This window comes from Chaetodon trifascialis, chromosome 4 (genome assembly GCF_039877785.1).
Source record: "Chaetodon trifascialis isolate fChaTrf1 chromosome 4, fChaTrf1.hap1, whole genome shotgun sequence".
NCBI lineage: Eukaryota > Metazoa > Chordata > Actinopteri > Chaetodontiformes > Chaetodontidae > Chaetodon > Chaetodon trifascialis.
In genome coordinates, this window is record NC_092059.1 from 17,403,868 (window position 1) to 17,418,021 (window position 14,154).

The following is a 14,154-nucleotide window of genomic DNA, read 5'->3' on the forward strand; positions in this document are numbered from 1 at the left end:
CTGAAAGGAAGCCATGGAATTGAGTAATGCTAGATGTACGAAACTAATGCAAGCAATTACAATAGGCCTGCACTCAACTCAAGCTTTAATTGCTCAAATTGTGCCGAGAGTGTCTCAGAAAAGTGCTGCTTAAACTTGTGGTTGAAGTGCAAGGAGCAAAAGGAAAAACGAATGCGCAAAAGCTGGAATAACATTTCAACCAGATCAGAGTGAGACATGAAGTGACACAAAGAGCGGTTGTTTTCCTTCAGTCGTGAGTGTTTGCTTCCTTCCTTCAGAAAGGCCTGTGTCTCTCCACTAGAGCTGTCATCACATGAGATTTATGTTTGCTCTCATGCTACTACAGTCTCCACGTGAAGCTGTAGGTGAGGTTGTAACATGGCGAGGTCAATATCCACCCGTGAGGTGGCGGACATAAATGCAGCTGAATCAGCAGAGACATTTTTTTCTCATTCTAGCGATTCATCTGATGACTTTTCCTGTGGGTAGAGGAACTCCTTCTACACAGCAGAGTAAAAATGTTTTCTGTGCATTGCCTGTGTGCTCTCCTGTCTTTAAATAGCACTTCAAATAGCACTTCCAAACATATATAAAATTATGATCTTTTCATCCCACGTGGGAAGGTTTTGTTCCACTTGACCCCTTTTACTCTTTAAGAATGAAGACGTAGTGGAGTGTGGGATTTTACACGGTGACACTGATAGTCGCTTATTGCTGATAGGATATAATATCAACATTAAAATTTTTGTTTTTAATCCGTTTCTTTTCACTAAAACATGAATAATCTAATTAGTAGAAGGAATTGAGCTTTCTCTAATACAGAGACGGGCCATTTTCCTGCCTTTCCATCACTTCAAGTGAAAAAGGTTTGAGTCCATACCTTTTTGTATTTATTAGAATGAACTTCAGGTTGTGTAACATCAGCTCAAATCACTTTGAGCCTTGCTCGCCAGCACAGCTGGCTCCTGTTGCTTGATAGATGGCCACAGATTTCACTGCTGAGATGTGGAACACTGGATTATTTTTGCTGTATGCCCACTCAATTTATGGCATAGCTGGGGCTAATCAGATTTGGCTCGCTGTGTTGCTTTGGCTCACTGGAAGAGGTCAGTGGAAAGTGCGTGACGAGCCTGCGCGACACTTCCTCAATGATCTTGTTGTTGGTGCAATGGGGCTCAATGGAGCCTGTGTTATTGCCTTGCGAGGTAATACTGCAAGGAATGTGAGAGAGGGACTCATAATCAAGACCAGCGCCACTGACCAACTTCTTGTTTTTATGCTTTTTTTTTTTTTTTTTTTTTTTTTTTTTTTTTTTAATGTAGAGAGGATCATGAAAGGCTGCTGTTTGGCTACTCCCTTTACAAGACCCCATGCTATAAAAATGAACAACCTAACACTTGATATAAAATGAATCTGTCAACATTAAATAATTAGCTAAATGAAATAGATTTTAGTATAAAATATTGTTGCATGGAAATTAAGTGAAATTTAACTTGAAATTGAGTAAATCTTAATATTTTTCATTTTTAAAGAAACTATAATACTTCTATGTTGTGACCAGTGTGTTGCAAGCAGAATTCTTTCACTATTTATTAATTCTTACCCAGACTGTGAAGGCTTTTTATTCAGTTCTGTGCACTTTTATTCACCATTTCAATCTAAGAAGCATTTAGGTTTTCAATCAAAGTCTTTTCTGTCATAGACCATTGACTATATGTGGCTGGAATATTTTTGCCTGATGCACAACATGGCATTAGACACATACCATTTACACCTCGCACTGTTTAAAGTGCCCCTTTAGGTTTATTAGGGGCCCCCTCTTGGAAAAAAAAAAGAGAATAAAAGTCACCTACCCAGCTTGATTTTAACTGTGAGGAAGAGCTCAAAGCTGTAGCAAAAGAAATGTTTTGTGTTGACCAAACAAACTAGAAGCTAAGTTTTTCTGTTAAAGATATACTTTTATTTCCCCCTAAACAGAATTGACAAAAATTGACTTATGCACATAAAGAGTTTGGAGCAGGAGAAATGTGGTTGTGTCCCACTGATGTCTTGACTGTCTTTTATTTTACTATCACTGTAAATAAAGTGTAAAACTAGTAAGAAGATCTTAAGAAAGGGGAAGGATAACTATGTTTGTAGGCGTGATCATTTTTCAGTTGTTTAGTGTGTTATGCTGCAAATTGCATTGTGATGTATTAAACTGAGGTGGCACGATTGGGTGACATTGAAAAGTTAATGTCAGTATCAAACAATAGAGACAGATTGCAAAAGCTTTCTGCAGCTACTCCGGTCAGAAGCCGACAGAGAAGTGTCATATTTGTCCAAGAATGTTTGTGTTGATAACATCAGTACAAAGCTTGTTTCACTACCGACAGAGAACATGACACTTACACACACATACTCTGTACACTGAAGCTCGTTATGACAAATCATCTGACTACAAGTCAGGTTGGAGTCTTTTATTCAAAACAGGTGTAGCATGAGCATGAACACGATAGCTAATTTGATAAAGAAAGTACAGCGCAGACAAACTGCATCAACAGAAAATCCAAGTTGTAGTGTAGTATCACCCACACTGATTTACATGTGAACTTTAGCAGCTGAAGAGCTGAAACACGAGCGCTTAGCAGGAGATGGAGACGAAAATCATAAATCTTGTGGATTGCTACTGTAAGAGTCCGGTTCTCTCTGATTTTCCAGTCAAGCAGAGCAGAGAGAAGTTCATTTCAGCATCCACTTTGAAGTCTAATGAGGACTTCACTCAGTTCATCTCAAACCGCACGGCTTTATCTGGCAAAGAAGATGGTTTGCTCTTTTGCTACATGAAAGGAAATGAAGACTTTTATTCCAAATGCAGAAATGCAAGATATGTATCTGCTCTGAGGTTGGCACATGAAAACAGAACAACTGACTGAGGACTGGTGCTTGCGTCTGTTGCTTTATGAGAATTTAACCACCTTTTACTGCACCGTCAGAACTAGTTTGTAGCAATCATGTTGGAGACACCATGTGCAAATTTGTCAGTATTTTCTTGCAAAAAGGCCTCAAAGATGAATTCCCTCACATTCGTGGTAGTAGAAGGATTTAGTGCTAGATTTTACAGGCTTCATGCCTATGCTAACAGCCAGTTTTATATGTACATATGTACGTATGTGAGGCAGTGTGGGTCTCTTTATCTCGTTGGAATTAGACCCTTAGCTCTCGTTCTTATCACTCTGCCCTGTTTGCTCAGACCTTGCAATCTTCCACCTCTAAAATGTGGGTTTGAAAAAAAGAGGCTTAACCCATTAGCTCTCATCGTTTCTACTTTATCCTTCAGTCAACCGCCTCTCAAAGTTTCTGTCCCGGTGGCTCCTCCCCTCCCCCACATGGGTCCCCTGCCACCTATTGCAGCAGGCCGGCCTCCCTTTAGCCAATTAAGGTGTTAAATAAGCCCTAAGGGTCTTACAGAGTCAGCTGTGCATTTCAGGGATTGTCTTTGTATAAAGCTTTTATTGCACTATGTGATAATTTCTATATTTCCTGAGGGTAAAAAGTCTAGTCTCTTGTCCCCCCTGCCCGCTCTGTGAGGTCAGCGGTCACTGGAGCATACAGAACAGAAATCCTGAGTAGGCCTGCACAATTGAGGAAAATGTGATGTGCGATAACATCGTTCAATATTGTGAAGACATTATGACTCGCAATAAATAAACAATGTGCTCACTGAATAAAGACAAGAAATAAATAATTTTGCACATGTTTTTATTGAACAAATTGCATAGAAATACCGTGCTAGCTAACCTCGTGATCGCCAATCTAAGGGTAGCTGATGGCTAGGCTAGCTGGGGTTTTCATCTAATTGGCCAAATGGTCTGAGTGCAATTGGGTTGGGCACTATTTATTTATTCGTCAAATAAATGGACAAAATAAACTCAGAAAATATCAAGAAAGGAATATTCTTCTACCTATTGTAAGTGAGCTGACTGTTCTGAGTGAGTTTGATCTTCCTCTGGTACGCAGTGTATATGTCTAAGGCTTTTATTGTGAAAAGTAAAAAATGCAAAGAATGAATATGTAATGCACATGGCAATGTTGAAAGCAGTAAGGAGATACGCCATCTTGGTTCAAACTGCAGAAAAAAAAATAACTGTACCCCTCAACTAAGACAAGCTTTATTGCCTTGTTAACTTATTATAAAACACACTTCTTTCAGACACAACAGAAATAAAATAAAACCCACCAAAACCATCTTGGATAGTCTTTTTACTGTTCCATCTGGTTTGTTTGAAATAAACCCTTAAGTCATATCACAATAATGATGGAAATTCAGTTTATCGATCAGTGTTAGTCCTGGGTATATCGCACAAAAAAAAGGTGCATGCAGGGTGGATTCTCCAAGTTTCAGTGATGTCTCCACTCATAAAATGCAAATGAAAGCTGTTAAATGTAAATTCCAGATAAATTATGGACATGAAACGAAGACAGAATGTCAGACAGCAAACAGGCGAGCAGGAAGTGTTGAGGGAAGACAGTTAATGGCAAACAGAAATGGGACACTATTATGCAAACATTGCTTTTTGCTGTATTTTTCTCTCTCAAGAAAACAGCCTTTTGCTCTTAAAATGCATACAAGATTTATGAGAAAACAGGGAATTTGGGAAAAAATAAAACTGGTTTCATGGGGCCCGAGCTGGCAAATGGCCTTTACCCTTGCTAGTCAGGTATGGTAAATGTTACTGAATGATGGAACAAAGCCATGAGGCAAGTAGGTTGCTGTAGTTTAGTTTGTCTGACAGAAAAAGGGCTACGGGCAGGGCAGGACATGAAACCTGTTTACTCCCTGGCCATTGTAGCAACTTCTGCTCAGAATTCAGCAGCTATGCAGCAGTTTTTGAACAAAACGCCTTTTCCATATAATCACTGGTTACTGACCCATTGGGTTGATAATGTGAAGTACAATGCCACAATACAGTATAAAAGCACCCCAGCAGGGGGGTTTAAGGCGCTTTAATCCTGGACCACTGAGAGTAAGTTATGCTTTAGATATCGAATGCTTTATCACTCTAGTCAAGGTCTGGTTATTCACAATGTGTGAGCATGAGATACCAGCCAACCTCCAGCCAGTTTTCACAACAATGTTGCACCCAAAAAAAGATACCAACTTCCTAAAGCATTGTTTTTACCCCAGCTACATGTAGAAATCTGGCTTGTTGACTGCAATATAAAGCAGTAGAGCTCTGTTCCTCCATTATGGAGAACCAATGCTATGAGAACCATTCAGTTTTTAGAAATAATTTAAAAAAAAGATGTCATTTCGGGGACAACGTCTGGAAAAGGTGACAACATTTTGGATTTATGTGCAGCTGCACAACACCAGGTGATTGGACCAGGAGACTGAGCGTTGACATGTGAGCAGTGAATTGTTCATGTTCACTTTACTGAGCATTAGGGACGTGCCATATTATATCACTTATGATCATATAGGTATCATTTTTGATATGAAACTAAAATTCATATCATGATTATGGCAATATGCCGACTTGCTGATGTAATGACGTCAATCCTTGACACACAGAAACAACAAGCATGGCTGAAAGTGAATGTAACATTGCTAAAGGCTTCACAGTGGAGGAGTTAGTTCCGAAAAGGGAGCAACTACAGTGATGTGGAAGTGGTTTGGTAACAAGAGATTAGATGTACAGCAAACCATGGTAATATGTAAGAAGTGACTGTAAGAAGAGGGGGCAATGCAACAAACTTATTTCACCACCTCAACCAGAGGTGAGTACAAAGAAAGGCAAAAATCCAGCAAGGAGAGCTCAAAGCTATTGTGAGCTGAAAATGTTGTTCAGTAATTTGTCATATTGTCCAGAATATCGTTATGGCAGAAATGACGTGTGATATTCTCTTAGGGCCATATCACCCAGCCCTTTCGAGCATAAGCATAAGGTGTTTGTTTGAGTTGTGCTGAGAGGTGAGGTCATCTGCTGTAGTGGGGTGAAATAAAACCTGCAGACTGCAAACAACCAGACAAATGGATCAATGCCGGAGCTATTATTACTGATCAGGCACCCACAGTTGATCTGTCTGTGGCTCATAGTCTTCTTACAGAGACACGGTGCATCTAGTACTGTGTTTCCACGTATTCTCATCATTCCACGACCATTATTACTGTCATATATATACACAGTCATGTCTTCACAAAGTGGTGAACCTCTCTCCATCCTCGCTTGTGAATGACAGCCTTTCCAGGATGCTCATTTCATACCCAATCATGACACTATCACCTGTTACCAATGAACCTGTGGAATGTGTTTTTGGAGTATTCCTCTTTTGCTGCTCCTGTCCAAACTTGTTTCAAATTCAGAATAATCAAATATAAAATGTATGAGGTTGATGATGTAAAACATAGAATTTATTGTCTTTGTACTCTTTTCAAATATATCAAAAAAGGCTTAGCAAATGATCACATTCTGTTTTATTTATGTTTTAAACAGCATCCAGACTTTTTGAAGTTGGTTATGAAAGCTTTAATAAGCATCAAACCTGCCTCGTCGTTTGGGGAAGCACAGGGAACATGTGTTGTGGCGCAATGTAATTTGCACCATCTAGCATGTAGGAAATCATGATGCCTGTGATGAACAGTGGCATGAAACAAAGCAACCACTTCTGCTTCCCTCTGCACAGGAAGAGTCAACAGAACAGCTTTGTTGTAATCACTTCTGTCTTTGAAATTACATATATGACACACTGCAAGAGGGATGGTCTCAGAGGAAGTATTGTTTTAGGCCCAAACATGGAGTGAACACTAGATATTGGGCTTATTTGCACACGGGTTCAAAGTGTGGCTACTTGACATGTTGAGTAATGGGTTTTGTAAATATTGTAGTGTGCACATACAAACATGTATGGGTTGTTCTGACGTGAATTTGCCTAAGTCACTTAATGCAAAATACAGTAAATGGATTCTCCAAAGGTGCCATCAGTAGTTCTTCACGTCGTTCGGCTTTGACTCCTCAGTCATGTTTTGTTTTGCTGTGTTTCTGTAGTTAAGTAGAACAGAGACGGGTTGTCTCAGTAAAACCAGATCCTGTAAGGTAAGATGTTTTAATCCTGCTTATACTGGTGCCATTCTCCATCTGACAACTGCAGGCGTTCAGTTGTGCCCGTATCGCCCTTAAAGAATGCAATGAATCAATATTGAATATCTGTCGGCCGCCTCACCGCATCTGCTCCGTCAGTTGTCACTTCCTTCACCCTCTGTAGAAACCCAAGTTTCACAGCTCTTATTTCTTCGCGCAACATTTCTCTAACATACAGCCATAGCATTGGGTGTCCTGTGCATGCCGTGGTTCGTTATTGACTGCTGCTTGATAGAGTTCTGCTGATTCTGTCGATGTGTTGCATTTTGTTAAACATCTTTAAGACTCTTTGCTGAAGTGGAAGAAGCTTGTGGTTTTAAAGTCCATGTTGTGTCTCTGGCATCTGACCAGTTTAAGTGAGGAGCTGCAGGGTGTCAGCTGTGTGTGCACTGCTGCTGGGTGGGTGTTTGGTCGGGACTGAGGGCATTTGTCTTCTTGTTTTTCTTCAAACTTGCTATTGTGGCTCAGTCAGCTCATGTCGCCCCTCTGCATTATGACTGATTGTTTTCTGACCGCAGATGCATAAACTGTGGTTACACCTTTTAAGAAGTTACTCAGCTTTTCTTTAATGTTTCTTGCAAAACAGCTGAGCAAACATGTGTCGTGTAAATACAGCCCTCTGGAAACAAGGGCTGTGGAACCAATGTGGAAAGGTGCATTAACACATCCGATGTGTCACTTGTGATACACTTCCTTACACTGATATTGTGTAAAGATTAGCTGACCTCTTCTTACAGAAACACTTAACTTGACTTTAACTAACACTGTGTGTGTGTGTGTGTGTGTGTGTGTGTGTGTGTATGTATATAGACATTGTACATTGTCATTTGTTGTTCTTGTTTTTAGCTGTAGATCTATTTCAATCGTCATGAGACCTGTTTGGAACATTCCACAGGTAAACAGGTTCATTGACAGGTGTTAGTATCGTGATCGGTTATGAAAGGGGCACCCTCGAAAGTCGTTCACAAGCAAAAGGATAGGGTGAGGCTCAACAAGATATGGAAAGCAGTCCATTTCCCTGTGAATGGAGCAGAACTTATTTTCCCTGTTCTGCTTTTGGAGAGACCTTGGACATTACAAATATGAATTGTTTATGCTCCTGTTGTGTTCAGAGCGTGCCTGCACCCTAATTACACTTAACATGCTGGTATGATTTTCTTAGAGCCACATGCATTGTGTACAGGAGAAAAATAACCCTCCCTCGAACAAATGACCACTGCTGGTTATGTCATCATTGCGGTGTGATGAGTATTGCGGACAAGGATTACTGTGATGGCCACATTTTAGACAGGTTTGCATGCCTGAATGTATGCAATAACTGGTTTCTTCATTTTGCCTTGGGGGGTGGCTGATTGATATGATGGACGTTTTAGGACTGCATGACTCTGTAATGTTGCACTGCGGCCATTTGCACTCTGACATTAATAAAAATGTGTGTGAAACACTAGCTTTTTTTTTTTTATTTAAGTTTTTTTTTATGAATGTGCTCAGTGGGTAATGACAAACATCAGCTATCAGTGCAAGAGTCAGAGACATTAACAGTCAGATGATAGATGAAACAAGTTTCACCACCATTCCTGTATAATAATCAGATGTACAAGACGTGTGACACGTGAGGAACAAAGATAGAAAGAACTTGTGCAGTCTTCTGAGTATATGCTTTGACAGTATCACAATTTATGTGTTACTGAACATTGGTGCAAAATGTTGTCTTTCAGCAAACCTAAAACCAAATTAGCAGTGCAGGGTGGTTGTAATAGTGACACAAATTAAACTGTAGCTCACAAGCGTCATTCATGCTTTCATCCAGAGTGTGTTCAGTGTAGAAGAACAATGCAAAACCTGACGTTTTAAAAGTAGTAGTAGTAAAAGATCAGGGCAGGTGGTGGTTGCGGGGGTCGCTTCATGTATTAGTCATTGTAGCCAAATGAGTGGTGGTGTACAGTCAACACTGCCTCCTGTCATGACACGTAGTTCAACATGTCCAGCACCTGCATTTGAAATTTATTTCCCCACGTGCTGTTGACTTAGCGTGCAGGTCTTATCTCTGCCTGACTGATCTAAGCCACAGTGTCCCCACACCAAGACTTAACATTTAGAACAAGTTCTGAGGAAACGGAGAGTGGACAGGATAGACTCTTACTCTCTCTCTCTCTCTCAAGGGTATCGGTGGCATTACTGTTACCAGAATGTTGAAGCTCATTATTTATAACAAAGACTGCTTTGCATACCTGAGCAATTTTGGGAGCAGGTATGTAGGAGAAGCATTACCACCCGCAGAAGTTGTACAGAAGTTGTACAGAAGTTGGGGGGGGGGGGGGGGGGGGGGCACAACGCACTGTTGAATTTTGCTGGCTTGTCTTGGCTTTGAGCCAACCAGGTGAAGAAAGTGACGGTTCTTCCTGTGATTCCACTTCCTCTTGTTGTTGAGGCCAAAACATTCTGTCCTGTGTGGGCATCCTGTCTGGTCTGTTTGTGTGAGTAATCTTGCACATGTTGCACAACAGACATGAACTCAGTGACTGAGTATTCCTGCCTCACATCGACTTTAGACTGAATTTGTCATTTTAGTGTGTGAAATGAAAATTCTTAAATTGTGATATGACTTGACCGCGTGCCTCTGCAGTCATTGCTGTAGATTTCTGCTCTTCTGCAACTCACAAAAACGCAGTAGTCATGGATCTAAAGTTGAGCATTTCTCGAGTAATAAATTGGACTTTTTCTTGCCATATCATCCATTAGCATTGTTTAGCTCTTTAACTGTTTATATGTTGAGGGAGTTACGAAACAGGGGGGAAAAATCCAATGCAATAGCAACAACAGCATTACAACATTTACAAAACAAGGCCATGGATTGATCAGAATAGTATCAAATCAGAGGAGAACATGCTAAAGATGTCCAGTTCAGTCAAAGGTCAGTGAATGGAAAGTTGAGACGTATTCGACTGATCTGATACATGCTGGAAAGTTGTAGAACAGTTTTGAGGCTTTGTCACAACAAACACTGCAGGTACTGTTATTTGCAGACAGTGGGGAAGTAGCAGTCTGACACTCTCTTTTTTTCCTCTCCCTCAGGTCTTTGTAGTCTGACAGCTCACCCTTGTACTCCTACCTTCTCATCCGCTACTTGTTGAACACCGTGCAACTCAGCTCTGCTGCCGGCTCTGGTTTTCCCCAAACTGCAGGAAAAAAACATTGAGACTAGAGAGAGGCCTCTGTCTCCACAACGGCAGCTGACCACTGACTGCATGTCTCAGAGCTCTGACCGACCCCCCTCCTCTTCCTCCTCCTCCTTCCACTTCTCCTCAAGGGCCCACATTTCCACATAACCAGAACCTCCAAACCACCAGCCAACTGTTAGCCGCTTCACCACAGGCTCGGTTGGCAATTTCTGTCCCTGGGCAGAAGGATCGGCCATCGTACCCAGATTGGTGCTCCTTCAGTGGGGGAGGGAGGGGAAGGAAGGCAGCTGAACACTGTGCCACTTTCCCCGGAGATGAAGCTGCAGGCTGTCATGGAGAACCTGCACAGGCAGCAGAGGGCCAAGCTGCTGATGGAGCAGCAGCTACAGCAGCAAGCCACCACCCAACATACTCAGATCCGCACAGTTGGAGGAGGAGGGGATGAGCCCATGGGGAGCCCGGCCCCTGAGGCGGAGCAGGCCCAGATGGCGGCACTAGCTGCTATGCGTGCCGTGGCGGCCGGGCTGCAGAGGGTTTCAGACAGCCCCATGTCAGAGCACAGCAGCGGCGGCGAGGACGAAGGGGAAGATGATGACAATGATGAAGGGGAGGAGCCTTATAAGGACATGATGGGGTCAGATGAGGAAGAGCAGATGTAAGTCCTGAATTTCTTTTCCAAATTGCCCTAAAACATGTCATCTGTGCCCGTAGTGGTCTTCACTGCTGCACATCCTTTAACAATATTCTGCCTTTGATACACACAGCAAACAGAAATGGGACGAGGAAGACTTTGAAGGCGAGATGGAAGAAGACTTTGATGACGACCTGGCGGAGGAGGGTCTGCCAACGGGCCACGAGGCTGTGGCTCCCGGGAAAGGCATCCTCCTGCTACCCCATCGTCAACTCCACCCCCACTCTCAGCTGCTGAAGGCCCGTCCCAGTGTCGACCACGAGCCCCGCGTATCCATCCTGCCTCCCCACGCCACACACAGCCATCTGGGCGGCCAGGACCATGGAGAATGGACCTATGAGGAGCAGTTCAGACAGGTAGGATGTCTTTGTATTTCCTGTATTACTTCCTGGTCCCGTGACCTAACTGAATGCGGGACAGTTACATGTAAATGACCTTTGCCACTGGAGGTTCATTCTACAGCTTTGACTGTTGCCGTTTTTACTGTTGGTTGATCATGTTGTCATTGTGCAGTTCAACACATGTGTTGGTTGTTTACCAGTGAGCCACATCTGGACTTTGCATTCCTTACATCATGCCACTTTCTCAGCTGCACATGAAGTAATCTGACCAGGGTGGGAATTTAACACCTGCCACAGGCCAAATGTTGATAAAACCCTAAGCTGAGGCTTTTAAGTTTGTCTTTGCCACCTGACATTCTGGCCGGGTTTATCTGTTCAAGGTTCTGGTCTAAACAATCGGTGTTTCTAGTGGAGCAGCTTTGTGAGATTTGACATTTTCTAACTAATGTGGCCTAAGAGTAAAAAAAGAGCAGTTTCCTTTCATAAATAGGACTGAGCTGAGGGCAGGAGGAGGGGAGGAAGGGGCTGGTCTAGAGTGCATTTTAACAGCTTGACCATGCTGCCGTTTACTGTAAACATGCTAGTGGGCTGGATATTATGAGGGAGGCCCCAGTAGAATAAGACGGGCTGTTTACGTGAAGAGATTTAAGTCTGTCAACAGCTAAGATGGAGGGCTGCTGTTGAGAGACTGATAGAGATCTGAAATCCACTCACCATTCACCTATGATGAAAAAAAAATCACTTGTTGTTTAACACTGAATTTCTTTGCATTTTCTGCCATTTGTGCTACACAAGTTGATGCCATCCCATCGTGTACGCGGACAGTTCTACTAATTAGTTTGTTCCCTGCCATTAGTACAGCATGAAATAAGGGGAAATTGGATCATTACAGTAGACTTTTAAAAAATAAGTTACAGTTGAGAGGAGTGACTTTTTCTGGCAGTTATTTATGTCAGAAAAGAAAAAGATAATTGATGATAGGTCAAATTCGCAGCCGTCTCATGGCCTTTCAGTGTACTTTCAAAATTCCAGCCTTTTAGAGATAGTAAGAATGTGTCTGTCAAATGCAAAGCAGGGACATCGAGCAGCATTTTTTATATCCTTTAATGAATCTGTTTGTCAGTGAAAACCTGTGAACATGTCTCTGCTCTGAGACTAAGGCTGATTCACTGGGAGTGAAGTGCACATACCTAACCACCATTTTAATGCAAAGGCAGCGTATATGACATAATGGCAGCCACTATTGAAATGCAAACACGCTCATGGCCTGTAGCAACATTTCAAAGCATAAAACACAGTTGACAGTTTGAGCAGCAGCTTGTCTTTTGTCTGAGCAGAGATTACTAAACTCTTACAAGAGAAAACCTGTTTGGGAATTGTCTTTCCGAAACTTATCTTGGTGCCTTCAGTATGCTGGAGGTAAATTAACTTCAATGCGTTTCACCCAGTCTGCATGTGCTTCATTTTTAAACCTAACCACAGATTCTGTAATTTGAGGCCTATTTCCTCTAATTACAGAGCCTCTGGAATAAAACTCCCCTTAAACCTATACTCTGCTTCTCTAAATAGTCCACCCCTCCCTCCGTAAAGCTTTGTGTGAATGACTTGAATTGATACTCTCCACAGTTGGTGGTTTTCATACGTCAGGTGGGACATACAGTGCATTTTTATCATGACATGTCAGTCAGCCACCGACAGTTACATAATCAAGACAGCCAGTATCTTGGCTGTTAAGATAGTGTTACCCCAACCCATTTTTGATTAAAACATACAGTCTGTCCCTCCTATACAACGTCAAACTGCTCCTGCTATGGAGACCAAACTGCAGAGTGTCATTTAAAACCTTCTGCATTTTAACATGATATAGGGAACAGAGCAACAACGGTCACATCTGATTGCACAGAGTCATGGCTCCCGTGCTCCTTTCTGCTGAGAGTTTAAAATATTGTGAATCCTGGATTTTAGTCTGGCACATTATTCACACAGGACTAATTTTGACCTTGGATGATTACGGTGATTAGTAATAATTGCAGCTTTGGCCTGCCATTGTAATCCTCTGTGAACATGCTGCGTCTGCAGTGTGAAAGGCAAAAATGACAGGCCTGTTATGGTGAAGACAGCCTGTCCCCTGATAATTCTAACCCCATGCAAATCAAACTCAGTGATTTCAGCCTTAATTTATATTTGGTGTGTGCCATGTTTCTTCTGCTTCTTCTTTTTTTCTGAAACCTCCATTTGTGGTTTCTTCTCATCGTGTGAAACAGAGACGGTAGTTAAATCTACAGACCACATTTTTTAATGCGTCTTCAGTGCAAACTTCCACATTATCTCTGCTTTCTCAGGAGGTTAAGAATTGGAAAATGTTGAAATGATATTGTAATGTCTGTAATAGCGGTTAGTGGTGAGTGGTTTAAGCCCTAAACAAGATGTCACAACTTACTTGGGCTGTATGTGAAGCAAATGTAATTCCATGAATTTGTGCAATCACCTGAAGATTGATACAGATTTCAAGGCTAGAAAAACTATCCAAAAACCCCTCTCACCCAACCACACAAACACACATAATTGGAGCCTTATACCGTTCATTGAGATGCCTGGAGAGCCCTCATAGGATACAACAGACTTCAGAAGCTTTGACTTAGGTTGGCCAAAGATATGGTGCTTGTTATCATTGTGCAAAACAAGGGATTGAGGCTACACTACACAAATACTTCTCAAGGCCCTCCCCACAACTACTCTCTCAAATATTGTGCTCTCTTCCTTCATCTTATATATTAATGGTGAGTATCCAGCAGCTACAGCTGAGGCAATGTTCATTT

General features: G+C 41.9%; 1 protein-coding gene across 2 annotated transcripts in view; it reads left to right on the forward strand.

The window, feature by feature from the left end:
• The window catches only part of arid3a (AT-rich interactive domain 3A), a 40,476-nt gene that overhangs the window by 5,396 nt on the left and 20,926 nt on the right, over positions 1-14,154 (forward strand). For both annotated transcript variants that reach the window (XM_070960964.1, XM_070960965.1), the window contains exons 2-3: positions 10,197-10,958; positions 11,068-11,350. In XM_070960964.1, the coding sequence (XP_070817065.1) occupies positions 10,618-10,958; positions 11,068-11,350 (624 nt within the window). In that variant the 5' untranslated portion in view covers positions 10,197-10,617. The remainder of the gene's footprint in view (positions 1-10,196; positions 10,959-11,067; positions 11,351-14,154) is intronic.